The following is a 27918-nucleotide window of genomic DNA, read 5'->3' on the forward strand; positions in this document are numbered from 1 at the left end:
CGCTCAATGTGGAGGGAAGTACCATAGAGCTACGTGATAACATTCAACTGAACAAATCATTAGGAATATGCAGATAAAGATGTTCAAATGTTTCGTGACTTCCTGTTGGGTTTGTGCAGCTGTGAAACTGCGATCTGCAGTCTGGAAAATTGTTCAGTTTTTAAAGGGCAGAGTTCATCTTCTGTCACTGTTAGAAAGGAGAAAAGTTAACTGATGAAAAAAAAAAGACACTAAATTAAATGAATAACTTATCAAATTTTATTAAAGCTCAACTTGACAAAGAAAAAAAAAAAGAAAACACTGCACTTAAAATTGTGGAGATGATTGAAAATGTTTTTCTCTTCACACTTCAAACATCTTCATCTCTTTCATTTTTAAGTCCAGTCAACTCTATTTATACATAAGACATCTTGCTACCAGGTTAAATAAATCTACATACTCAATATTACAAATCCTTAATGCTAAATAATGCATAAAAATACATCACATTCATTATTTTTCAACTGTTATTCAAGTCTTTCTGCAGAAAATCCAGTCAATTCCATCTTAAAGGGAATGCAATCACTGACATGTTTACAATAATATCATCTGCATCGATAGTTCAGCTTATATCAACAGTGACACAGTCATACAGTTAAAGGCTAATCACATTACAGAGTGAAATTACAAGTCACTTTGGTTTCTTTTGATTATCAGCGCTTCTGTACAGGCCTTCATAGAAGTGACTAACCAGCAGCATTTACACTGAACTTTCTATTTATGTTTGCAATATTACAGAATATATTGTGTGCTGACTCTTGTGCTTGTGAAAGTGGCAAGTTTATTAAATGGGCTGCATTTAGATAGCACCTTTCTAGTCTGATCAACCACCCAAAGAGCTTTACACTACATGTCACCCATTCACCCATTCACACACACACTGATGGTGACCCATCTAGAGCAATTTGGGGTTCAGTATCCTGCCCAAAGGACACTTCGACATGCGGGCTGGTGCAGCCGGGGATCAAACCACCGACCTTCTGGTTAGTGGACGACCCGCTCTACCTCCTGAGCCACAGCTGTCCTAGTGTATTATAGTGTTGGACCCAGAAATTGAGCATCACTACACATTAGTAAACCAAGAACACAATAACATCTTGGTTCTGACTCATACTCTGAATGTCACGTTTACATGAAACAAGAGAAACCTGATTATGCATATTTTTCCGTTGACGTGGTAATAACAGCATTCAGGTTTCTAATCATGTATGCAAGTGCGTCTTTGATTTCCTCAACATCTCAGCCAATCATTCCTGTTCTTGCTAAGGTAGTCCGTAACGTAATTCTGCTGTATTTCCCACCCGGCTCAATTTAAGTTCTCAATTTTATCACCAGTAATGTACAAGACGTACATTTTTTTATTTTGTTTTCTTTCTGCATTTCTCAATTCGTACTTGGGTGTTGATCATCATTAATTGTAATATTCTTTGTTTTACTGACTAAACTACTACCAAAATCAAGCTAAGGAAGCACCTGCAAACATGGTATAAAATGTTTACATTACAAAATATCCTGGTTTCTATCAGAGTAATCCAAGTAGAATTTCTGAATTTCTCTAAACCAGGATATGATATGTAATTGCATAACACATAACCAGGATACTAGTGCACATGTAAACTCACTCAGTGCAAAATAATAAAGAAATCATGAGGAAAGGGATCATTTTACAAAAGGATTAAAGGGATCATTTTACAATAGGATTTTAGTGGCTGTAAAAGCTCCTGCAGGCTGTAATCATTGACCCTCCTGGCTGAAGTGAAAATAAAAGTACAGTCAGTCATATGATTTGGTCTAATGACAACATCAGGCAGGATAATATCTTACTTGTATTGCTGATAATGTGCCAAACTGTTCATTGAGAATTGTATGATTTTGCATAAAAATAAGCTTACTACATTTAAATATTAAATATATGACCAAAACACCAAAATATGAATTCACAGCTGACATAGTTACAGCATTTAAAAGGGTGCTGCTGGTCAAAGTCTGACAGTTTACACGAAGGCAGTAGGTTTCATTCAAAGTCTAAAGACCTGAGATTTAATGAGAACAGAAAGAGAAAGACAGAGCTGAAAGGACAGAGAGAGACATACAAACCAGTCTAGCGGTAGAGAGATAAGCTAACCAGACAGACAGACCTGGTTCAAACAATAGAAGGACACAGATAAAAACAGCACTGAGCGAGATCCCAGCAAAACTTCAGTCTCGTCGAGATGATCAAGATGATCAAAAGGCATTGTGCTGGCTTCATGTCACCTGCACAGTACTTCACACTCTGTCCTGTCATACATACTGCTGGGGTTTCTGTGGGACAGCAGCAGCTGATGCCAGGCTCTTGGCCGCCTCCTTGGCTTTCTCTGATGCGTCTTTCACCGTGTCCCTGAGCAGCCGCTGGGGCGTCTCTCCTGTGAGCCCAGAGCGAGTGTCCGGAGAGGGAGAGACAGACAGAACAGAGTCAGTGTCTCATTAGTCCTCTAGTGGAGAACAATACAGTTTTCTGCAGGTAAACATACAGTGTGCTGTAAAGGCATGCAAGATGGAAAGGTGGCAAAACTTAAATTATTATAGACCTTCCTCTAAAAAGAGAGTTTTTAAAGGGAAATATAAAAGAGTATCCACACATCTGTATGCTGTTTACGAACAGCCTGACGCAGAATTCAATACCACGGCCTGGAGAGTCTTTCTGTGTCTGACCTCACTGTGAACCCTCAACCTTAAAATACCTCATGTGAGAACAACAACCAGACTCACAATACAACAGAGCAGCCCGCCTATAATGTGAAGGAGACGGAAAGAAACCAGAGACTGGCTGTTTCCTCCACTTTTAGGTGCTTTCAGACACAGCAGTGGGTATTCACCAAGAGTTCTGCCTTGGCAGGTGGCTGCGTGTTGGCAGACGGAGAAACCTCTTCACATGTTTGGAGGCTGACGATAACTGCGGGGAGTGAAACGTTGGAATTCACGGGGGCCAACAACAATGCACTGAAGCTGTACAGTTTATACAGTTGACTGACAAAATGACTTCCTTTTTTTTTTCTCCTTTTTTAAAAAGCCATCTTTACTTTTACTTCCACATCACTGTCATAGATATTTCTTGGACAGGTTGCTTGCTACAAAATTTGATTTTGAATGTTGAAAATACTGTTTGTGAACCTATGAGATGAGCACTGTGTCTGACAGCTACATTATAATGAAGGCATCAAATAAAAAAGGATAAACTTCAGTTTGACATCTAGATTTGCCAACAGCAGAGGCATAGACTGAGGTGCAAAAGCATAAAATCACAGCATTACCTCAATCCGTTCTTCACACGACACTACTCTCAGTTTCCACCACTCTGGCCAATTAGAGAAAATATATTTTGACGCAAATATGTAAAATAGGCAACCGCATACATAACTACTGACATTCCTCAAAGCTTTTAAAGCATCAACACTGGAGAACCACTCTGTTCCACATGACTTGTCATTGACTATACTGCCATACGATGGCCACATGTTGTAAGTGACTCTGTTTTTTCAAAGTCGTAAGGTTTGCTTTTACAGTAATCTGTCTAATCTAACAATGTGACTTTTAATCTTAAACTGCAATATCAAAGCATCAAAAATGCAGTAAGATCCAAAAACAAGATAAGAAATGCAAAACGTGATAGTGAATAGTGACTTCGTTTTGGTTTTGCATTCTGATACATACTACTACAGTACAGTACAGATATCATGGTGGTAGCTGCATGTAAAAATATATAAATACTATTAAATTATTGATCATTGGGCCTCAGGCAAGGACATTTTTTGTATTCTTATCCTAAAACTCTCTTATTTTTTTCTGTGAGGTTTGCTTGTACAAATGTTCCAAGTCTCATTCAACAAACTGCCTAAACTTTTCATGAGGAGGTGCGCGTTCGTGAGATGTGATCATTAACATAATCCACGCCCCTAAAATCAGGCTCCATGTTACGTTCCATTAGTGGGCGAGTTTCAAAAAAATTCCCGAAGAGTAAAAACGCAATCAGTAAACAAAAACATCACAAATTTAGGAGTGACATTAGGAGACCCAAAACAATAAGTAAATATGAATCCAGCTGCCAATCACGAAATAAAGAGGGAATCATTTGACATGAAGTTAGATGCTAAAAAACATCTTTCTAAAGCAAAGTGCTCTGCTCATGGGAGGTCATGTGACAGTCACGGAGATATGAGGAAAGAATATTATAGTCTACAGTTGATGTTACACTGTCAGCTGCAGCACAACATGATACTGGACAAAGACACGAAGGCAGCTGTCACAGTGACAGAAGTTTAGCAACTACTGACATGTGGAAGTTTCTGTGCCAAAATATGCCAATAGAAATGATAAAAATCTAAAAAAACCTTTCAGTAAATTTGGAAGCCATGATGATGATGATGATAATCTGGTAAATGTTAATTTTGCATTGAAGTTTGTTTTATTTCTATATTTATTTTTGTTAATTTCAGCATATTTAAACTCCAAATTAATTCAGATTAGGACATTATACTGTAAGTCAAACGAGTGTTTCTCACGCAGAGATGATCTATTAATGACACAACAGGTCTGGAACACTCGTAAATTTCGTTCATACCTCAGAGAAAATTCTAAGTACGAGAAAATTGATGAACGCCACAAATGTTCTAAAACTCGTAGAGTCTCTTCAGAACAAATCTGTTCATACAAGTGGTTCTTGCATAAGGCCCAATATCAGGTGAAAACATTATACACAATATATTTCAGCTAGACTGCAATATCAATCACATGCGATGTTCCTTACTGCGGTGGGTAATAGTAATGGTGCTCATTTCATACACATTTTACTTTGTGTATTGTTATCAATCAAAATCTGGATTTTAGACATCAAATGTGGCATTAAAACATTCATTGTGACATTTAGGGGGGGGAAAAAAACAAAACAAAAAAAACAGGAAATTGCTGTAACTAAAGAGAAGAAAGGTCATCGCTATGGTTCTGTTGTCGTATGCAAAAATAACATCAAGATCAACTAAAACTACACACTACCTACTTCTACACCACTAGATTCACTTTTCTGTCACTTGGTTTTACTACTACGAGTTTCTGTTCTTTGATTTTTTTTCAAGATAAATACAGTGTGTACCTGCATACGCAACACACAAGGGGAGACAGTCACTACCTCTGCTACACAGACTACTGTGTGAAGGCCAATATACTGTATGGCATCATGTGACAAACCCGGGGCGAGGCCAGGGATGGCAGATGGATGCCCCTCTGCTAACATACTCACCACAACGCTCAGCATGATGCCAATTCCTGCAGTGCCATCAACAAAGGGGCAGTGGGACAAAATCACAACAATGGGAGAATGTCCTTTCAGACAACAGAGCGCTGGATCAGCACAACGCAAACTTTGTAGCACAACACAAACCTCACTTGTCAGGGCGTGCTGCCAAACAAGGCACTGCTTATTCCATGGCTGCCCCGGCTTCAAATACACCTGTGTGATGATTACTGACTTTTCATTCTTGATGGTTTTGTGTGGCACTGATTTCTCTTCTTGGCAAAGATGACGGACACACATTTGCAGATGTGTTTGTTACTGCCAACTCATATTTTACAGCCTGCACCTTTAAAATCAACAGGAAGATTATGACTTTTTTTTTTTTTCCATCTAACCTGCTCCACAATATTTTGTTTATACAATACTGACGACCCAAATAGTTTTCGTCTGAGCCTAAATTCAGAAATGCAAACTGCTTGCCACTGTGGTTGTCATGGTGTCATATCCCTCTGCAGTCATTTCTAAGGTCCTATAGGCTTAAATCAACCTGTTTCTAAGACATGTGAGGGTACATTTCCAGGCAATGCTGAGAGGTTTTACTGACACAAATAAGCATTCCTGAATGATTACTGCTTTAAACTGCTCTGCGACCCTGACTTAAAAAAAAGGGATTTTTGTTTTTGCTGTGTCACGGCTTCATTCGCACCAAATCCGGCGGGTTACACTTCCACGTCCCGCAGGGTTGTGCGGAGGTGTGGGCATGAAACAATCAGAGAATAACGTTTTATTTCTCTGATTCACTGCTTTGTTCTCGCTACCGCCGCTCCCTCTCTTCATTCACTCTCTAGCTCACTTGACCACTGTTGTTCTCTCTCTCTCTCTCTCTCATGCTCTCAGCTTGCTTCCCCTCTCTCTCTCGTCTTTTTTAAAATGAGTTGGGAAGCTGATAGCAAAGCCTAACTTTACTTTTAACGTTATCAAACAGAGAGAAATGTCCTCCCCTCACACTAGTAATGTCTTTGTTTCTTGGGTTGTACAGCTCTGCTACAGAGCTGTTGCCCACCATTCTTCCCTTGGGCATCTTCAGTCTGATCACTGGCTTACATGATTGGCCACCGCAACATGATGTCGTGTCGCATTTTGGCAAAAGTTGATTCTGGGACTGGCGTTTTTCCCTCCATTGTCAGATCTGGTGTGAATGCAGCCTTGGAAGGTGAATGTTAAGCTTGTAATGTCTGCAGAGAGCCACTTCAGTTTTTACTTGCACTGAAGTCATGACAATAATTCATGAGGATGTTTCAAGGATGTTTAGACATGTTTTAAAATATAAAAATAATGTTTAATTTATAAATTAAGTGTACAATGTGTTGTGGTCCAATGTTTTGAGGAAAAAAGCCTTTCTTCCTGTGTTAGTTTTTCTCCAGAAATGGTAACAGTTAAAAATAAACTGTTTTGCTATGTCCTCCTCTTTTTTTCCCTTGCACTCCCCTTTGATTTCTGGTAAAGTGTACCTACCCTGTAAGTTTGACAGTGCGTATTCCAGCCCTTTCATGGCTTTCACCTGGTTGCTCTTGAAGCGGGCCAATCCAAACTCCTGGTTAAAGACAAAACAGGAAAAGGTTTACATGAGGGAGACGTCTGAAAAACAACACTTAGCTGACAAGTCTTCTCCTTTACTCCGGGGATATTAGAGCGAGCCAGGCGTGTTCTGCAGCTAATAACAACCATTTCAGGCTGACACTGACTTTGCTTCTCCCCTCAAATGCATTTGTTTATTTTGGTGTTTGCACACAGGCTCCCACACCTCTGACCTACAAATCAAACTAAAGGCTTGAAAATAGGATTCTGTTTGTCATCCTCTATGATAAAACAAACACATCTACTTTAACTGGAGCATAAACACATACCTCTACACTTCAGCACAGATAAGTAAGGGTGTCTGTATAATAAATAAATATAATACATATATTAATATTAATTAGGGCTGTAGTCTGCTGGTCGACTGGTCGATTAGTTGGTCGATATGCTCCCGTCCGACTAAATTCTCATTGGTCGAATAACCTCCGTGTTATTTTCATAAGGAGAAGAGTGCTACATCAACAGCTTTCCAGGAGTAATCCATTATTTCCTGCGGCGGGAGGGACAGACTAACAAATTACCTGTGAAAACAGGGGTGTATTCAAAACACCCAAGTTGTTTTCACAACTTTGAACTCGCCCAACCTAATGGAGACTGCTGGGTCTAACTGTACTCAACGTTTACTGAATCTGTGTTCCTCCATAATGACACAACGAGAACCCCCGCCAGGCCCAAAAAAAAAAAAAAATTAATATTTGATATCCGACAGCGTTTGGGAGTCTCTGAGCAGCGCTGTTCCGGTACGTGAGTCAATCTCTGTCGTTGCCTGGGAAACTATTGGTAGCGTGGCTCCGTTAAGGAGTATGTTTGCGTAGCGAGTGGGAAAGAGCGAGGGGCAGAGAAGTGACGATGGATACGAGCGGAGCAGAGGAAAAGGTTAGTAGTAAGTTGTCAGTCTGGCAGTAGATGTACAGTACAGACTACAGTGTGTCAGTTAATAAATGCTAAAAAGTCACGTCTGTTGTTTCCCCAAATGCTGGAAAAGTAAAGGGGGTTAGCTCCAAAGTTAGCAACAATGGGCTAGCATAACCCGAAGACACAAAACAGAGAAATACAGAACAGAGAAATGTGTGGCTGCCGAGTTTACTGTGCACTCTGTCCCGTTACATCCCCCCCCCTCGTGCGTGACTAATCGATTAGTTGAAGATCATGTACGATTTTAGTCGACCAAGATTTTCTTTGGTTGACTACAGCCCTAATATTAATACTGGCTAAAATCAGGAAAACCTTTTACAGAAAAAGAAGAATGAAGATTCACACAATCTAATGTATATTACAAAACAGTTTGACATCAACACGGTTAATTTGTTATTGTACAAAGGGGTGAAAAGTACCTGAATAGGTCTGGAGAAGCCGTAAATGCTTGACGATATCCACGCTTCCCGTTTCAGCTGGGTGGTGGCTGGCTGCTCCTCGGAGTCTCGGAAAACACAACGCTCTTCAACTGACTAATATGAGAGAGAGACAAGCAACGACAGGTTATGGAAAAGGGCTACATTTCACTTTGTCACAAAGTTCAGGATCAGACGTAAAAGTACTGAAGAATAGTTTTGTATGTACAGCTTTGACAGGTGCTTAAGTGCTGATTCATTGTGCAAATACATGCTTGAACCAAATAAATCCACTTTTCTTGTGTGATCCTAATCACTTAAGAGGAGTGTTGACATATGTTAGATTTAATACATGAGAGAGTATATTTTAACTAACTATATCAAACCGGTTTTCTTCTTTGTGAATCTTAAAATGAATTTTACAATTTGATTTGAATTAGTGGGGTCATGATTGGATCCAAATAAATTCTCAATTCAAAATGTTCATCTTTTGTTGTATTAAGAAATGTCACCATTTGTTTCAAAGCTGCAGGAGACAGACAGTTTATTGCTTCCCATGTTTCTGTAACTCTTTCAAATAGAAAACACTGTATTCTCCTCTTTGATCAGTCAATTTCTTTGATCACAACCGGTTAGTCATCTTTACTGTTTGTTTCATATTACAGTGGATTAAAAACAGAAGTAGCATACATCTATGCTGCCTTAGTGTGTAGCACACAGCGGAAAGAGTGTAAAAATAGCACAATTTAATTGCTGCATACAAGCAGGTTCTTTAGGCAGAAAACACTTATCACCATTCTTAGCAATATGACATCCTTAGCTGGTAAAATCTAATGAAATACACTGACACCTGCCTGATGTTTATGATCCTAAATGGCAAGGCTCCTCAAACCACTTAGTACTTTTATTAAGCAGAAAAACAAACAGATGTTGTAGATCAAACAGATCTACAACATCTGCTCTGAGAGGGGACAGTGTAACCTCTTTCAGGTCCACCTGCTTCAGCCAATCATGCTTTTCTCTAGGAGCTTCTCAATTATGGAACACAACTGAAATAAGAAACCACCTACCACACTTTCATATGTCTCAAGACCTGGCTTTTCAAAAGTCAGACATGTGAACATTTCCAATCTTCATGATACATTGCTCATTTTATTATTATCGTTGTTATTACTGGTTAACCTGCTGCTAACTTGCCCCATGTCCTTTGCCCGTTGCCAGGCGGCCAGCTTAACATGGCGTGGGTTTGCATGGAATATCTACTATTTTATTAACAATCTGGTATGTTCTCCTTTAGTTGTGTCTTACAACTCTATGTTGCATGGCTTGTGTGTTAGGTGTATATTACCATTTTACTAACCCGTAACTGCATCTTTGAACATTTTATCAAGATAAACATGTGCTTTGTTGCTTTGTGTTGCTTGCATGGCTATATGTGCTGAAATGGTGTTTGTCGTTGCTGTATTATTGTACTGATGTTTTGCTGTTTCCTGTTGCTATGCATGGCTTGTTGTCTTTGTTCTGTAAATTTTATCACTTAATAGGTTTCAAAACATCTCGCCAAAGGACTGCGGTTGAAAACTAGCCAGCTACCTAACACTAGCATATTTAAAGAAATATTGATTAATGTGTGTTTTCCATATAAATAAATAAATTAAATTAAATATTGTATAAACCATGTCAAGGTCCCTCTTCCCTGAGAGATTATTACATCTGAACCGCGTCCTAATGCTCGTCTTCTTTGATGATCAGGCTGGTTTAATTCATATTTCCTCCTCCCTGCTGAAATTAGCAGTTACACCTGACTGCACTGTGCACTCATGGCACAGAGTTCAGTCTTGTCTATTCCGTCAATAAAGTATACTTTATTAAGTGAGGAGAAAACCATTTTTGTATTTTTGTTTTACTTTGTGAATTGATTTTGAATTCAATCCAATTCGCCTCTCATTAACCAACACACACTGATGGTGGCAGAGCAGCCATGCAAGGCGCTGGCCTTAAGAAACTAAAAACAAACAAGGCTTCAGCCAAGTAAAAATTAGATTTCTCACGGTAATGCAGGCCTAGTATACAAAGACAGTAAGACATAGATGAAAACTTGACAGCTACATCCATACAAACAGGCAAATAAACACTTGGCTGCAAAAAGGTTAAAAGTGTAATTGAAATTCGATACTAAAAGCAATGAACCACAAAGAATCAGTTTCCCACCATGAGAGTTGTGTGGTTGAGGTTCCACGTGTAGGTTGTCAGGCTCCTGTTGACAGGATCCACGATGGAGTCCTCAATGATGTACACACAGCGAGACATGCCAGCAGGGAAGAAGCGTTCCGCCCAGCGAGGCAGCCGATTGGTCTTCATCAGGAGGCGTCTGGAGAGAAGCCGGTGGTCCGCAGTAACCTCCCGGTACACAACGTCCTCTGTGAGAACATGGGTGCTGATGGGTACACAAACATACAGCCATGCCAGCCAGATGGTTACTGGTTACTTTCAGGTTTCATATCTGTTTGTGATTCATTTCAGTTCTGTTTTAAACTGTCAATTTACTGGAAACGTTTATGGGTGCTTGAATCTATTCGTGCTCAAAGTTCCACTTTGATGTTTGTGAAAACTTTCGAACAATGATCCGTCAAGTTTCTGATGCTGCTAAATCAAGTCATAATGAGAATAAAATGGCTTGACCACACAACTTTGATCATGCTTAAGTTAGTTTTACTTCTCTGATGTGTTTTCTCAGTTCTCCATCTCAGTCATGACAGAGTTTATTTTTGCTGAAGGTATATAACACAATTCCTTCAGATCTGTCAACACACTGATGCTACAAACACTGCGATCCGTAATTTTATCCTCAACATCCTCCATTCATGTAAAGAATTTTAATATTATAATTATGTTATAGATACTGTAATAATCATTAATAAGGTGAAAAAGTATGATTGCAGGTTCTGTTTTGTTTCAGAAAGTCAGCCAATAAAAGCTTTAATATCTTGAAGAGAGTATGGACTTTAACACCTACTACATTCTTTCAAATGAGCACATGTAATACAAAAAAAACTGACCATAAAAATACTACAATACCTGAAAGGGTTCGGATACCTCTGCCAGAAAGCAGAGACAACATGGTCCCACATCCCCCTGATGTCTGTGTTATTACAGAAATACTTGACCATTCTTCTTTCGCTGATGTGCAGAATGACGTGAATCCTGAACCCTGAGGTCCTTCACTGCGACTACACAAGACAATGAAAACTTGGGTGCTGACTCCATCCAAAGTCTGTCACAGTCCTGTAAAGATGAAGAGAAAGCTTTAGCAAATATGTATAGTATATAATATGTTGTGGTTTAATTTTCACCTTGCGCTATAAAATGTTCATTATATCCTTTTATTGTCAAATGAATGTGATTACGTACATTTATTTGATACACAATTAATTTGTTGGATTAGTCAAAAAGAGGCATTCCTGTCTGGTTATTAGATCCATTAAACAGTTCTTCAACTGATTTCCTAGAAACTCACTTTATCACTTGACTATATCACTATATCTAGTAATATCACAATATAAAAGTAGATACATACAGTATGCTGTCATAAAGCATTTTATTATAAACTACCATCCTATGTAGATACACTTTTTACACTACAAAAACATTATTTATTCCAGTGTTGTTTATATATTTTCATACCTACTTTCCTGTACATAATAGAATGTTTATGTTTGCTTTAGCTATTGGTGACTTAGATATTCCTTGTGTAAATCTCCCGGAGATGCCAAGAACCCTGCGTAGAGTAGAAATGTCCTTAAATTACAGGTTCACAATTTTTCAAGTCTGTCCTTAAGCAACAGTCAGGTGCCTAAATGAAGTCTGAAACATGTTTTTCTTGCTGTAATCATTCCTCCTGTCCATGCTGACCATTGGAAGATCTCTTCATAATGCACTTACAATGTAAGTGACGGAGGATAAAATCCACAAGCCTCCTTCTGTGCGAAAATGTATTTAAAAGTTGATCTGAAGCTAATATGAAGCTTCAGCTGTGCAAATTAGTCAAATCAAGTGAATATCTATCAGCATTACAGTCTTTTTAGAGCCAAAGTCCCTCTTTTTGTTACTATACTTCTACCATAGCTCAACAGGGAAACGCCAAAAATATCCAGATATCCACTTGATATGACTAACTCAGACTGCTGAAGCCTCATATAAGCTTCAGATCAACTTTTAAATGCATTTTAAAAAAAAAATATCTGTGTGGACACACTGTATTTTGGCCCTCATCATTTAAAACAGACTTGAAAAATGATGAACCCATCCTTTAATGCCAAATTATATGAGGATATTTGCATATTACCGTGTTATCAAGTTTGTTATTATTTACAGCTAATACTACACATTCCATCCACAGCAGCCTGAGCTCTTTCTACTACTTTCAACTCATCACTGAAACACATGGTAGCTAACTATCTGTTACTACCTCTTATGCAATCTGCACACATGCCCTTGGCTTGTGGTTTTACATTGCTCTGTATGGGTCACTGCTCGTTTTACCTTGCAGGCTAACGCTACTGCTGCTAACGATATGCTAGTTACCTGGATAGCTAACGTCGAGCTAGCTAAACTTACCCAGCTAGTTCAAAAGTGTGACATTTAACGGCGATAGTGAGACTGTGTGACTTTTCATGATAGTGTTTAGGGTTTGACAGCTAGTCCACCATAACAACAACTCAACCAAATTAAGGTTGCCTGGCTAACTAGCCTGAACGCTAAGTGGACAGTAATTAATGAAGTTTCAAACGCTCTCGACAAACAGAAAACAAGGACAATCTTACCTGATGTATCCGCAGTGTGAGTGCCAGTCTGGTGTGCTTCTAGCCCACAAATTAATTGGCTAACGTTAGCTATTTACACCCATATTTATGCTCCATGTGACAGAAACACATGACAGGCAGTCAGACCTGAGCGTTTGACAGATTACCTTATAAAAAAAAACGTCTTCTTCTTCTAATAATGATGAAATTTGCAGCAGGCTTAACGCAGCGAAGGCTTATTGCTGCCCTCCACAGGTCATCTGTAGAATTACATCGAGTAAGCTAAATCCATATGTATAGTCCACTGTGATGGTGGAGAAAACTGATAACAGTTGTTGTTGTTGTTTCACAATGTTGTAGGCCTATTGATTTCATTGAATGATCTGTAACTCCAATTTCTGAAAGCCCTGCCTGCATGAAGCTCTTCTCTGTGTGATAGTTGGTGCATTGCATCAAAGCATGATTCACAGTTTCTGCCTCTCCACAGATGCATTTTCCATCTGGGTGCTTACTTAAAGGGATTTTTTAGAGAGTTTTTCCTTATTTGAATGGAGGGTCTAAGGACAGAGGATGTTGTATTGCTGTACCAACTGTAAAGCCCCCTGAGGCAAATTTGTGATATTGGACTATATAAATAAAATTAACTTGACTTACCAACCAGTGCCAGCCCATGATTCAGCGCACAGTGACCCAGTTTCAGCCTATTTATTGCCACGTTGTCCCTCCTGCCCATTCTTGTATTTGACGTGTGTTTCAGTGGTGGCTGTATTGAAAAATAAAACCAGCACTTGTTTCCCTCTTCCCATTCTTTTTGCCATAACTTTGCTATTCCTTGTTGTATTAAACTCTTACACTCAACCTTTCCATACAGTACTTCCAGATCTACTGTTGACAGCTCTTTTTGCTGTCTTATCAGCCTCTTCATTCCCCTGTACTCCTACTTGACCTGGTACCCAATAAAGCCCAACAGTGTTCCCCAACTTAGATACTTGATTTAACACAGTCAAAATTTCTACTATTAGATCTGGTCTGGTCCCACTTTTCCCACCGTTCAGTGCCATTAGTGCTGCAGTAGAATCTGAGAATATAATTATCTTTCCTTCCTCGTCCCACCCAACCGCCCACAAGATTGCCACAAGCTCCGTAGTGAAGACTAACACATGATTTTATATCCGCTTTCCATGATGTATCTGTAACTGAGGAATGTTTATTCCTATTGCGGCTTTTCCATTGTTCAGATTCTTGGAGACATCAGTATAAATCTGTATGTAACCCATTTTTCTTTAAGGCGGCCACTAACTAGTCACAGGATCACCTACATCCTTCTTTTTGATTTTGTCTAAGACTGAAAAATCTAACAATTCTTCTTCTGCTGCTGCTCCTTCTTCTTCCTCTGCTCCTTCTTTGGACTTTTAATAACCAAGTGGAGCATTATCACCATCAACTGTTGTGGAAAGACTCCCTGTATGCTTATCAGTCCTGTATCTTGTAGATAAGTGAAGACAGGCATAAAAACCTAATTTTCAGAACTGTTGGGGAAGATTGTTTTTAAGTCCTTGTGTTTTAAGATCCAGCTCGTTCCTTTTGCATAAATCAAACAGACAAAAATAACATGATCCACAGTCTCCATTTGATTGCAGACATCACTTTCTCCACTTGGATGCCTTCTGATGTGGTTTATGTCCCAGTCTCATCCTACTAATTAGACACTCTTGTTGGACCAAATATATCCCTTTAAGATTCCCATCCCAACCCCTGTGTCTTAATTTTGTTCTAAATGAAAGATTTGGTTTCTGCCTCATTTATTGACATGCCAACTCTACTTGATTTGCTTTTAATCCATTTTTGGCACGTTGATCTACTGTTTCATTCTGTTGAACACCTATATGAGCTGATATCCAAACTGTACATCAATTCCTAATCAAATTCTACACATATACTGCTATTTCATGAAGAATATCCTGTTGAGAACATATGAGACTAGCCAGGACTTCAATAGAGTCTGAGCATATTAGAATTTGCATTGGGTATGATTTCCTCTACCCACTGCAGGACCAATGAAACATCCATCACTCTCTTCTTGTTCTCTTTGTCAGTGGCAACTTCTCATTATCAGTGTTTTTAGATGCACAATATATGTACAATGTGTCCTTATCTCTCATGTAGAGTGTCCACATGCATACATACTCATGTACATGATCCAATATGGAAAAAAATCTATTATTGGTTGAGGTAGTAACTATGGTGTATCAGCTGACATTAATACATTTTGACTAATGTTCCAGTCATTTAAGAAAACTCCCCTTTTTGTTCTATGTTCCCAACACATCTTTATAACCTTTTTTGTAGGTTGTAAATCTTTATGGCCCTGCAGATTTGCCCAATAATTGTCAATTAATTGTTTCCTTCTTAGATAAAGAGGCATCTCCACATCTTCCACCTGAAGTGCTGACAGTGACATTGACTTGTCTGCCCCACAACATAACCTATCCGTATTCTTGGGCTTGAATTTTGTCTCCAGTCAATATATATGTTGCCATTTTTCCCACTTAGATACATTGAGGAATAAGATGAATTATGAAAGGAGAAAAGTTTTACAGAGGATACGCTTTTTATTGTATTGAAACTGTCGAAATTGTAGAATGTAATGTCCAAGACAGTCAGAGTAACAATGTAGGTGAATAATTAATCTGAATAGTTCAGCAGAGTAATACACCAATCTTATTATATGAGCTTTAATCTATAAAAAAGACTTTACAGCTCTGCCAGGCTGCACTGTGAAGAAAACCTAATGACCAAAAAGATGGATAAAAGTTTTTAAACTTGCCCTGGTGGGATTATAAATTACATCCAGAAGATTATTTTTTTGACAGTGTTAAGAATCAATATGTGTTCTTTGCCTTAAAATGAAGATAGCTAAATGAGATCCCTGATTTTATTGATTATCTTATGAAATGTGATGTCATGAGTGACACATCCTGTGTCCTCAGTGAGACAGGATGTGTCACTGATGACACATGACGTCACTGGAGCTTGACTTGATAAGGTTTGAAATAGAACCCATCAGTCTACATCCAGGAAGTCCGTTTCTGACAATATGCCTTGTCACGGTCACAGATACGCTTATCGCCCCATTCGCAGACGCCGGGGCCCTGCAAGGTCCACTGGTGTCCGCAGGCGTAGGCGAACTGTACGGGGCAGGCGAGCTGTACGACGCAGACGCTAGACAGCTTCATTGACATGAGCTCCATGCATTAAAATAGCAGCTTAAAATGGCATTTATGCATTCATTCATTCATTCCATTCATCCAATTGAAATAGTTATTGTTGTGCTGCATTTTTTTGTTTTAAAGTCACTTTTCATGAGATAAAAAACAAAAAACTAAACTAAACAAACAAGCAAATGAAATAAACTACTTCTTGTTCAAACGTCAGCAGCCTTCATGGGAGCCGAAGAAATGTAAGAAATTGTTTCTGAACATCCAATATAAGGGCCAAAAAAGTTCTTCAAAAAAAGCTGTAGGCTACACAAACAGGGAAAGTCATAGTTTTGCAGGTTGGTCATGAATACCTGTGTATTTTGACCTGATCATGCAAGAGGAAAAATCAGGGGATCACCAAAGTTTGTAGCTAGTTGTCATGAGTGAAACATGAATATTTTAACCAAATGGAAAGGAAATCCGTCCAATAGTTGTGGAGAAAGTTCAGTCTCAACCAAAAGTGTCGATCATCAAAGTCACCACGATACATCGCCTGGGACTCATGAGTGTTAGTACCAAATTTTGTGCCAATCCATCTGGTCGATGTCTTAATGTGTTCGTGGCACTAGATGAAAAGTAACAGGATCAACAAAGTCATTGAGTTTCATCCTCTAGGGACCTTGACTGACAAGAACTTCCATCCATTATTGAGATTCACAGTCTGGACCAAAGAGTTGGACTGACTGAGCAATGAATAGATCTTACCACCCCTTTTGTTGCCACCTTTTAAAAAAGCTTTTGGTACATCTGTGTTTCCTTTTTGGTTTCTTCTATCTTTAAGAATAACATAAAAACTAAAAAGGCCTGTTTCACCTGTAAGTATGTTCAAGTTCCCTGCTATCCTTGCATTTTATTTCACCATTTAGTGGATCAAACTTGGTGGCTGCAAACATTATGTTGATAACTGGTGTGTATATGACTCACATCTAGGGCTGCAACTAACAATTATTTTCATTATCAGTTAATGTGTCGATTATTTTCCTGATTAATTGATTAGTTGTTTGTTCCATAAAATGTCAGAAAATGGTGAAAAATATCAATCATTGTTTCCCAAAGTCAAGAGGTAACCTAAGATGTCTTTTTTGGTTCCAACCAACAGGCCACAACCCAAAGATTCTCAGTTTACTCTCATAGAAGACTAAAGAAACAAGGAAATATTCACATTTCAAAAGCTGGAATCAAAGAACTGGGAATTTATTTTTCTTTTGAAAAAAGAAAGACTCAATGATTAATTGAAAAATTAATAGTTGGTGATTAATTTAATAGTTGGCAACTAATCGATTAATCAACGAATCGTTTTAGGTCTACTCATATCTATTATAATTATCTATTATAATTGTTTACATATATATATATATATATATATATATATATATATATATATATATATATATATATATATATATATATATATATTGTCATAAATATTTCATAAACCAAATACTCTACATGAGCTGTAATACTAAACCCATGCTTGCAAGTTGTTTTGTTATATTGGACGAACTTGACTACCAAACTATCACTGCTTCTGTCACTCTTCTTAATTCTACTCTCACTCAAAGCCATTTATTTTTGAATTACCAATAGAGGAGTATAATCAAAGGAAGAAAAATCATAAGTTACAGAAGTTATGGGCAGTGTCAAACCAAACCAAGTCCAGCCAAGCCAGCACATGTGTATGGAAAAGGCCTATTAGAGTCACACATTCTCCTCCGGTCCAGTAGGTGTCGCATTGAAATATGTCAAACTGTTCATTCTGCGTCACGTTTCCTTCTTCTTCTTCGTCGTCGTCTTTGGTGTACTTCGCTGCCACAGGAAGTGTCCTCCATGGTGTCATTGTAGGTCTTCTGAGGTTGAACTGCAGTAATAAGCGATGTCTGGATACACACCAGACGAGAAGCTCCGTGTCGAGCAGCTCACCAAACTCCGGAGGCAGTGGCTGAAGGACCAGGAGCTGAGCCCGAGGGAGCCCGTGCTACCATCTAAAGCTCCCGGTGGCCTCGCCAAGTTCTGGGCAGGCTTTCTGGAGCCCAAGAGCCTGTGGAGGCTTTACGTGAGTCCCGCTATACAGCTAACGCGAGCTAGCTAGCAAACAACCACTGATGATAACAGTATAAACAAGCTGCATGCGAAATAACGCTGCCAAGAAACAAACTGAACAGTTTGTAGTATAATTAGTGTCAGTTTTATTAACCTTAATCCTACCGACTGGGACAGACTTCAGAGGTTTTTGTCATATCTCTCAGGTGCTGTTGTCTGTCATTCCAATTATGCATGACTTTCTTAATCAGTTTATTGTTTTCTGTTTCTGTTTTAATATTGGGGGAGTACAATGTACAATATACATGTTCACTCTGCTCCACTGTGGTGAAACAGCTAAACTAACTTGTTACTTAATTCACATTTCAGGCTTGTTTGATCTTAACATACTATCAATAAAAAACGTGTTCAGGTTAAGTGTACAGGCATTTAGAATTGACATTTAGACCTTCTGTCGAAATGAGATGTATCATTTTGACCATATAGTATGGTCCTCAAAAAAAAAAGTATAATATTTTTATTAAGAAATATGGTGCATGAAAAGAGAAGACAATGTCAGTTTAACAATGAGAATCACAGTTAAAATATATCAACAAAATAATAGTATAATCAAAATACTGTGCATCTCGAAGGATCAAAAGAAAAACAAGCCATACTTTCTGCCTTTTTAAAGGCAAAAATCATGGCACACCTGAATGTGTGAGAGGTGCATTTTAATAATGAGAATTCCCTCACACTCGTCTTGCTTGCTGCTGGAATTTAATAAATATTCCAGCAGCAAGCAAGACTGTGAGTGACAGTTCTTCTCATTGTGACCATGTAGTATGGGAAAGATCTTAAAAGTGTGTCGTGTTCTGCAATTAATGCAGATATGTTTGAGGAAGGAAACATAAATCTGCTGGACTTTGTCATCTTTTCCTGTACATAGAAAGAAAGTGAATAACACTCAGCCAGGCTAAAGGCTGCATCTAAAATAGGGCATCAAGTAAGATATTTGTTAGTTCTATTAACCTGAACCTATCATAGCCTTTGATTCAGTGTATGCAAAAAAACAAAAACAAAAAAGAACTGCCCGACACTTGAAATCAGGTAGATTTGATTCAGAATGATAATTTGGTGCAATGACCTTCCTCGGGATGTCTCCACTTACTGACACAAGTTGACTTTTAGAGTAGTTTTGAATCCATCAATTGCTTCACTAACCATTTTGAAAATCAATTAATAGTTCCAGTGTTTCCCCTATGATTGTACAATGAGAGGCCCCACCCGGCCAAAAAAATCTTTTCTTTAATGCCAAAAATAACGCCAAATATCCATTCATTCAGAAATCAGTAATCATTTGCGTTTGGTAGCCTCTGTGTGGCACTGTTCTAAAACATGAGTCAACCTCTGTGTCGTTGCTTGGGAAACTCTTCACACAATGTGCCTTGTCTCTTTAGGGTTTTTTCGGTGCGTACCACCAGGCCTGAAAAAAATTCTAGGGGAAACGCTGAGTTCAGTCAAGTCAGTTGCTAAGTCTATTAGATCTATACAGCTCAAAATGATAAATGTGCCTATGATCTGTGAAACTTACCACACCAAATATCCTTAGTCTCGATTTAGAAGTCATTTATCAAGCAAAAATGACAACATTCTCTGGTTTCAGCGTTGCAAATGTGAGAATTTGCTGCTTTTCTCTGTTTTATGTCACTGTTAATCAAATTTTATTGAGTTTTGGACTGAACAAAACTCATTCTGACATTTGATACCCACAAAATGAACAAAAAAAACAAAACATACCTGATGAAATGTCCACTGAGATATTGGTATCAATATCTTCATACTTTATATTAATTGATTTTTCATTTGAGACTTCTCTGAGTTGTTTGGGTCCACTTACTGTTTCAGTGTGTGTCCAAGTCTGCAAAGCAGCGTCTCTTTCAATTCAGTTTTCTTTGTTTGAACAACACTTTATGTACAGGTGAATATTTTACATGTATGAACATCTCACCTACTTGGAGTGAGAGGGCAAACTCCAGTCTAGGTTGAAATATCATTATCTGTTAGGAGCAGTCAGGATATACACTCTAATTCATTATGTACTTGTCTTTATTAATATTTACCTACATCTGTATTTTCCTTGCAGACCTACAAAGCATACAGAGGTGGAGTTTTCACATTAACGCGGCTGCTGATCCCTGCTTGGATTGTTCACTACTACGTGAAATACCATGTTGCTGTAAGTTAACTGAAATTATTTGTGATATTATATCGCACTATGAAATGGCCAGTGTGGTAAATAAACAAGGAGTGGAGACCTATCACATGTTACGAATGTGGCACATCTTGTGAACTGAATTGTATGACTTCATGAGCCAGACACTTATTGTTATCGTTGTGTATGCCCTCTAGGAGCTTTTCTTTTAGACACTTGTACATTTAAGTTGCTGAATAATTACAGGAAATGGATAATAGAGCTGTGATACAGAACTCGGAATACGTGTTTTGTTATTCAAAGTGTTCTTTCATTTATTGAGTCACAAACAGGTAGAGTAACTTGCAAAGAAAGCAGGAACACATTTTACAACACTGTACATTACTCAACTGATGCATGTGTCCCCTTCAGTTTATAAATGTAAAATTCAGTCATGTGACAATGTACTGATCAGTAGGCTTACTTAATATCAATATCATTGTCCTTCACAGAAAAGGCCATATGGCATTGTGGAATTGAAGCCGAAGCTGTTCCCAGTAAGTATGACTCATTTATTCAGTTCGTTTTTCCTGTAATGATAATAACCCTTCTTTTCATTTCTTGTATGTGCAGCTGCATGTGAGCTTGCTTTACCAGACATACCACAGCCTGATTTCCGTCATACTCCAATCCCACGCAAACAGAAATCTGTCCTGGGATGATCCCACAGAAACCTAGAAGAGCTGCTGTCTTAGATGTCTTAATGGAGGGAAAGAGTATTTTCTAACATGTTTGTCCTTGTTTCTGTGTCTAGGGTGACACCATTCTGGAGACAGGCGAAGTTGTTCCAGGTCTCCCCGAAACCCACGGTCATCACTGAAGTTGAAATATGTCGATTATTTCCTTGAGTTTCTGTTGTAAAAACTGTGTATATGCCATTAAAATATAAAGTCATTGGTGAGCGTGAGTCTGATTTTACAATTCATGTAAATAGGGGCATCTCACAGTAGAGATAATGAAAATGTTTTTGCTTTTTTCACAAGTTAAGAGGCTTTTAGTGTGTATTCATTTAGATTTACTGATCACATGTCTGCTTAAAGAGAAATTTGTTAGTCATCTCCTTTACGGTCACAGCTTTAAATGACAGTTTGAAAACGTTTTACTTCAATAGATTGACGCATTTCCTTTTGAGGCATGATACTGGGGTGGGATAAAATGTAAAGAGAAGGCCTTCAAATGCTGTAAACCAATATCAGTGGAGAGGAGAAAGTCAGCTTGCAGTAATTTATGAAAGAGCTGATTAGGTGGGATTGTTCAAGGTTTTATGATTACTTTGAATTTTAGATTAAAACAGACTGTGGTACAGCATAAACACTGAAGATGCTCTGGATTTCCAGGAAGCAAATTTAGCCTAATGAAAATAAAAGCATACATGTTGTTTGTCAAATTTTGACTCAGCAGGCACATAGGTTATTCTGATATGACTCAACTGATGTTTTTCAGACATCAACTGGAACAAGAACCTTCAATTTAAATAAAAACAAAACACCATATGTGCATGTTGTATCATTAAAGGACAGATTCACAATTAATTTTTTTTCCAAGTCTGTCTTGAAACAACAGGTGCCAAAATGAACATTGAAATAGGGTTTTCTTGCCATAATCATTCCTCCTGTTCATACTGACCATTAGATCTCTTCATAATGCACTAACAATATAATGGTGACAAAATCCACAGGCCTCCCTCTGTCCAAAAATGTATTTAAAAATTTATCTAAAGCTGATATGAATCTTAAGTCATCCAAATGTGTCAAATCAAGTAGATATTTTTCAACATTACAGTCTTTTTAGTACCAAAGTCTCTCTTTTTGTTACTATACTTCCACCGCAGGTCAACAGAGAAACACAAAGAGGGAATTTGAAGCTAAAAAGACTGGAAATGTGGCAGATATCCACTTGATATGACTAACTCAGACAGCTGAAGCCTCATATAATCTTCAGATAAACTTTTAAATGCATTTTTGGCACAAAAAGACTTTGTGGACACACTGTGGACTTTGGCCCCAATCACTTACATTGAAAGCACATTTGAAGGGGATCTTTTAATAGCCAATATGAACAGGATGAATGATTCCAGCAAGGAAAACATCTCTCAGTGTTAATATGGGCACCTGACTATTGTTTTAAGACATATCTGGAAAAAAACGTTGAACCTATCCTTTAACATGAAAACAAAAGTATAAGTTTAACTATCGACAGGAAGGGTGTTTCATATGGATTCGCAGTAAGTACATTATAGAGTAGCTATTATCAATAGAAATGTAAAGATGAAAGAATTAAAATGAGTTTTTATTCAGATGTTTTTACTGAGTACAAATGACTTTGTTTTGATGGGTCTTCAAAATATGAGTATGATACTTTTATCCTGAAGGCCGGAAGTGTCTTGTCGCTTGTTGAATTATGAAACATTACGGTGGGTTTGAAAAGGACTGTTGAGAAGCCAGGCTGGGGGTCTAATGTTAAGTTGCTCGGGAATGTAGAAATAAGTAGGTATCTACAAGACAGAGGGGGCTACTCAGCTTTCAACCACACAGGCGTTTGAAAGTCAGAGGTAAACATTAATTACACAACTTTTTTTCAACCGTCGTAACTAGCCGTGGCGGTGCTAGCCTACCTAGCCTCCTTAGCTATCTAGCTAACTTTAGCTAACCAAGTTAATCTGTTCGTAAACTAACGCTACGCAATATTGATAAATGGTAGCGTCAACGTACTTCTGATATGACAGATTGTGTAAACGCCAGGACTATTAACATAATGACAGCACTTGAATCCGACGTGTTTTTAAAAAACTGACGCTGTATTCTGACACTACTTTGAGGGAGCAAGGAAGCTACTGTTTTAGCTCCTAAGCTAACTAACCGAAAACGACGCAATCGAAGGTGTAGTAAGGCAGAAACATTATCGATTTAAATGCAGGACTACCCCGATGTGTTCTTTTTAAAAAATTATACCAATAATACTCATCGATGAGCAAGGGATTTCCAGGGTCAAGGTTAAAACCGAAGCTCTGTAACGTTACGACAATGTATAAACGTGATGCATGACCGTCATGGTTAGTGTATCACATGCTGTCATAACGATACCATATGCGGTATCTCTATTTCTAATTTATTCGATTGAAGCTATAATATCTGTTATTTAGTTTTTGCTCTGTTTCCCACAGTAATTCTCGTTATTACAAGATAATTTCTTAGACATTTTCGTATATGTATAGATAGCTAAAAGGTGAGCTGTATACATTCAGATTCTGATTCTGATGTGTACAGAGGGACCTGTACTTGCTAGTGTGGGGTTATTTATGTAAACATTTATGTTTCTGTATTCAGATTGGAGCGAAACATACTTGTTATAACAAAGTAATCTCATTATAACTGAAAGTGATAGTACCCTAGAGTATATTGTGGAAAGGTCTTGTTCTCATTATGATGTGAACTTGTTTAATTATAACAAGTAAGATGAGGATTATCTGGATAAGAACATGCCTGTCAACAGTACCAGGTCATAATCCTTCAACATGATATATGGTTGAAACTTATTCATATGCAGTATCTGTGACAAAATATGCTCAACTATTTTTTTTCATTTTTAATGCATGAAGAAGTTCAAAGCTGACACATAAGGAAACCGAAGGGTTTGTATACTGTGACTCGAACACCAAATATTATGAATGTGCAATTTAATGCTACACATTCAATGATATTTTCTGTGCAAACCACAGGATACAGATTTAAGTTGCCTTATCAATCAGGTGCATATACGTTACTAAAAGTGTGTTCTTTTCCAGTGAACAGGAAAATATTTTGAGCAATTATAGGGTTCATTGTAAAATTTAGCTACTTAAGTTTATAGGTATGATTTTTGACTTAACTGCAGCACATCAGTACAACTTCACAGGTTACTCTATGCTGCCATACCATTGTAGTTTGGTAAATGTTAGAATTTCCAATTTCAAAATTATTGTAACCTTTGTTTTCTTACCATATTAGATCATGTCAGCTATCAAGATTGCCCTGCAGCAGAGCAAGAAGAGGGAGAGAAGGAAAACCTCTGAAGCAATGTCTGAAGATGTGTCACCAGACTCCAAGTGTCCCATCTGTTTGGACATATTTAACAACATTTCTTACCTGGACCTATGCCTGCACAAGTTCTGTTTCCGTTGTATTCATGAATGGTCCAAGAACAAAGCTGAGTGCCCTCTCTGCAAACAGCCATTCAATTCAATCTATCACAGCATAAAGTCAGAGCAAGACTTTAAGAAGTATGACCTGAAGCCACTGGAAAATGGCTCCTTTGGGACTTTTGAGGGAGTGCGGTTTAGATACCGCACAACTCTTACTGGGGTACATCGACAGATGCGGGGAAGGACCTCTCCACTTCCCGACAATGGAGTAATGTTTGAAGCCTCAGCAAACCCTCCCCAACATCGGCAGGACCGATACATCAGGCGCATGATGATGAGGTTGGCAGCCAAGAGGAGAGCAGCAAGTGAAGGCAAGACAGTGAACAATGTCAGAGAGCAGGAAATGGTTAACTTCAGGAGGGAACTGTACCGACGAGGTGTGAGAGTTCGGAGTGTTCGGGATGGTGGCCGCTCCCGAGACACCTCAGCTGAGTTCTACCGAAGAAATCCTGCCTGCCTCCATAGACTTGTCCCCTGGCTAAAAAGAGAACTTGTGGTACTATATGGGACTCATGGCTCTTTGGTCAACATAGTTCAACACATCATCATGTCACGCATTACACGTTATGATATGGAGGAGGGAGCTATCCAGGAAGAGCTCAGGCCGTTCCTCCAGGGGCGCACAGAGCACTTTCTGCATGAGTTCATCAGCTTTGCAAAGTCCCCCTTCAATATGGAAGCCTATGACCAGCATGCTGTCTATGACTGTCCAGCCCCTTCTTCCAATGAAGACAGCAGCTCCAACTCATCTGTAATAGCTATCTCAGAGGATGAGGATAACTCTGTGGAAATGGACCCTCCAGGAGACTCGTCTACTCTGAGTCACTCTGTGTGGGATGATGAGACGCCTGGACCATCATATTCTACATCAGCAGAGCAGAGCAGGGCAGAAAGGCTGTCAGTCCCTGACTCAGACACAGACAGCAGTTTAGAGGAGGAGACACAAGAGTTTGGGATTTCTCCACAGCAAATGAGTCCTCATAACCAAACAGACTTGACTCAGGGTGAAGTTAACAACGAGGAGTGTTTGTCCTCGGATACTGATGACTGTTTAATTGTGGGTTTTGTTAAGCCAACAGCAGAGAGGACTCCTGAGCTGGTCCAGCTCTCCTCTGACTCCGATGAGTCTGCAAGTGAAGATACTAAAGAAGTGCCTCATCTACCTCAACACATCCGCTTCACCAGTCTCAGTCCTCCAGCTTCACAGAGTGGTGATCTTTGTGGTGCTGGACGTTCAGAAAATGTAGAAACTGACCACTATTGTCAGTCAGATTCAAAAGAAAGATGCAGATCTTTAACATCTAGCAGACACAAGACATCCAGTAAGTCTGAGAGACAGTACAGAGATCGCTATGACGGAGATAGAAGATATGACTGTAATAATAGATCTAGGGAGAGGCACTGGTCAAGGGACAGAGATCACAGGAGAAGGAGGAGGTCAAGAAGTGCAGAGCGCAGGCACTCTAGCAGGAGCCCAGTGATCTCTCAAAGCAGTGGAAGCAGTCTCTCTAGAGAAAGAGGTTATTCTTACTCTAGTAGCAGAGACTTCACCTACTCAAAATGTGACAGCAAATATAAAAGAAGGGACGGTAATTTTAGCCATAACACGCCACCGCACAGCTATCAGTCATATAGCCATTATAGCCAAGAAAGAGACGATAGTGGGATGCATTACACAGAGAGACGGTCCTACTATTACAGTAGCCGAAAGTACTCTGATCGACACTCCTACTCTCGCTCCAGGAGCCGCAGTAGGGAATCGTACCGTCAAGACGGGAGGCATTCTCGATCGAGAACTTATTCGAGCAGTCGCTCCCCCTCAACGAAAAGGAGACCTCATCATGACAAGCCTGGTGGGAAGAGAAAATACAAAACAAGGCATTTGGAGGAACCTTCCAAAAACACACTTTCCAGTTCACACCCTGAAGGTGACTCCTCAATAATACAAACAAAACACAATAAAAGGAGCAAAGACAAGCATCATAAAAAGTCCAAGGAGAGGCCACGGAAGGGGAGCAGAAGCCTCAGCGTGGAGCTTGTCAAAGAGGAAAATTCTTCTGAACGAAGCAAACGTCACCATAAGAAAAAGAAGAAACACAAGAAGAAAAGCAAAAGGCATAAGAGTAACGAACGCACAGAGAAGCGTTCACCCACCGTCATTACCATTGATAGTGACACTGATGATTTTGCTAATGACAGTGTCACCCAGGCCAGCATCTCTAACGATCCCATGAACAATGCCACAGATGACCCAGTTGACCCCAACCCTCCGGACTCTCTGGTGTCATAACTGGGAGGACACGTGTCCACTGGGTGTTGTGGGAACTGATGGATTCACCCTCAGCTGCTAATGCCTGCCAGCAGTATTTTAGATCTGAACAATGTTAAATATTTGAAGGGTCATCTGACCTCAAAGGGTGTGGTGAATTATACAAATATCCCTTTAAATGCAAAGTGTTGATTGGACGTTGGCTTACATGACAGACTCATATCCCTATTGAACTGGACAGAGGTCATCATTGGATAAATGACCATTTTAGACCATCACAGCCTAGTTTCATGACTGATAACTAACACCTAAATAATCCTATTTTACTTGCAAAGTGCCACTATGAACAATGGAATAAATGGGGAGTCGCTCACTTTTTTGTGTTCTGGAAATTCATTTTTTCATAGGAAACATTTGATTTCTCAGGTGCTCTCAGGGATAATGTTGATTACAGTGGATTTTTTTTTGTTATGCTAAGTCAGCTATATCCTTGAGATAAAACAATTTCTACCTGCTGCTCATGGAGTAGCACTTATTATCAACAGATGGTGTTTGGATTTCAGAATGGGATCTTTTGTATGGAATTTTATTTAAAAATAAATTGTAATTAGCAATTGTGTGTAGTATTTTTCTTTTAAATGTTGCTTTTCTGTTAATTTCATGAATCACCAGACTGAGTGTTATAGTATTGTTGTTGTTAGTGTAGATTGATATTAGTGATAGCTATGTCATAGATTTGTTACATAACAGCAAACATGCTTACATCAATTGTTATTTATATAATTGGAGAATTGCCATTATAATCAAGTGATTGGGTTTCCATCATGCACACAGATCATGTGGTAGACACTTTGATA

At 38.8% G+C, this 27918-nt stretch overlaps 3 protein-coding genes across 3 annotated transcripts; 2 read left to right on the plus strand and 1 right to left on the minus strand.

Moving 5' to 3' along the window:
- Positions 1 to 235: 235 nt before the first annotated feature.
- LOC137179822 (PRELI domain-containing protein 1, mitochondrial-like) lies at positions 236 to 13259 on the minus strand. The gene is made up of 6 exons (XM_067584803.1): positions 13101 to 13259; positions 11356 to 11562; positions 10489 to 10714; positions 8281 to 8394; positions 6824 to 6902; positions 236 to 2444 (listed from the first exon to the last, which is right to left on the minus strand). The coding sequence occupies exons 2-6, from the start codon at positions 11445 to 11447 to the stop codon at positions 2323 to 2325; spliced, it is 633 nt and encodes a 210-aa protein (XP_067440904.1). The 5' UTR covers positions 11448 to 11562; positions 13101 to 13259; the 3' UTR covers positions 236 to 2322.
- A 4861-nt stretch (positions 13260 to 18120) lies between these two features.
- ndufb6 (NADH:ubiquinone oxidoreductase subunit B) lies at positions 18121 to 21513 on the plus strand. Its single transcript, XM_067584806.1, has 4 exons — positions 18121 to 18392; positions 20505 to 20597; positions 21065 to 21109; positions 21367 to 21513. The coding sequence occupies exons 1-4, from the start codon at positions 18213 to 18215 to the stop codon at positions 21430 to 21432; spliced, it is 384 nt and encodes a 127-aa protein (XP_067440907.1). The 5' UTR covers positions 18121 to 18212; the 3' UTR covers positions 21433 to 21513.
- A 1474-nt stretch (positions 21514 to 22987) lies between these two features.
- On the plus strand, positions 22988 to 27675 carry toporsa (topoisomerase I binding, arginine/serine-rich a). The gene is made up of 2 exons (XM_067584805.1): positions 22988 to 23163; positions 24599 to 27675. Exon 2 carries the CDS (start codon positions 24602 to 24604, stop codon positions 27080 to 27082), a length of 2481 nt encoding a protein of 826 aa, XP_067440906.1. The 5' UTR covers positions 22988 to 23163; positions 24599 to 24601; the 3' UTR covers positions 27083 to 27675.
- The last annotated feature ends 243 nt before the right edge of the window (positions 27676 to 27918 follow it).

This window comes from Thunnus thynnus, chromosome 3 (genome assembly GCF_963924715.1).
Source record: "Thunnus thynnus chromosome 3, fThuThy2.1, whole genome shotgun sequence".
NCBI lineage: Eukaryota > Metazoa > Chordata > Actinopteri > Scombriformes > Scombridae > Thunnus > Thunnus thynnus.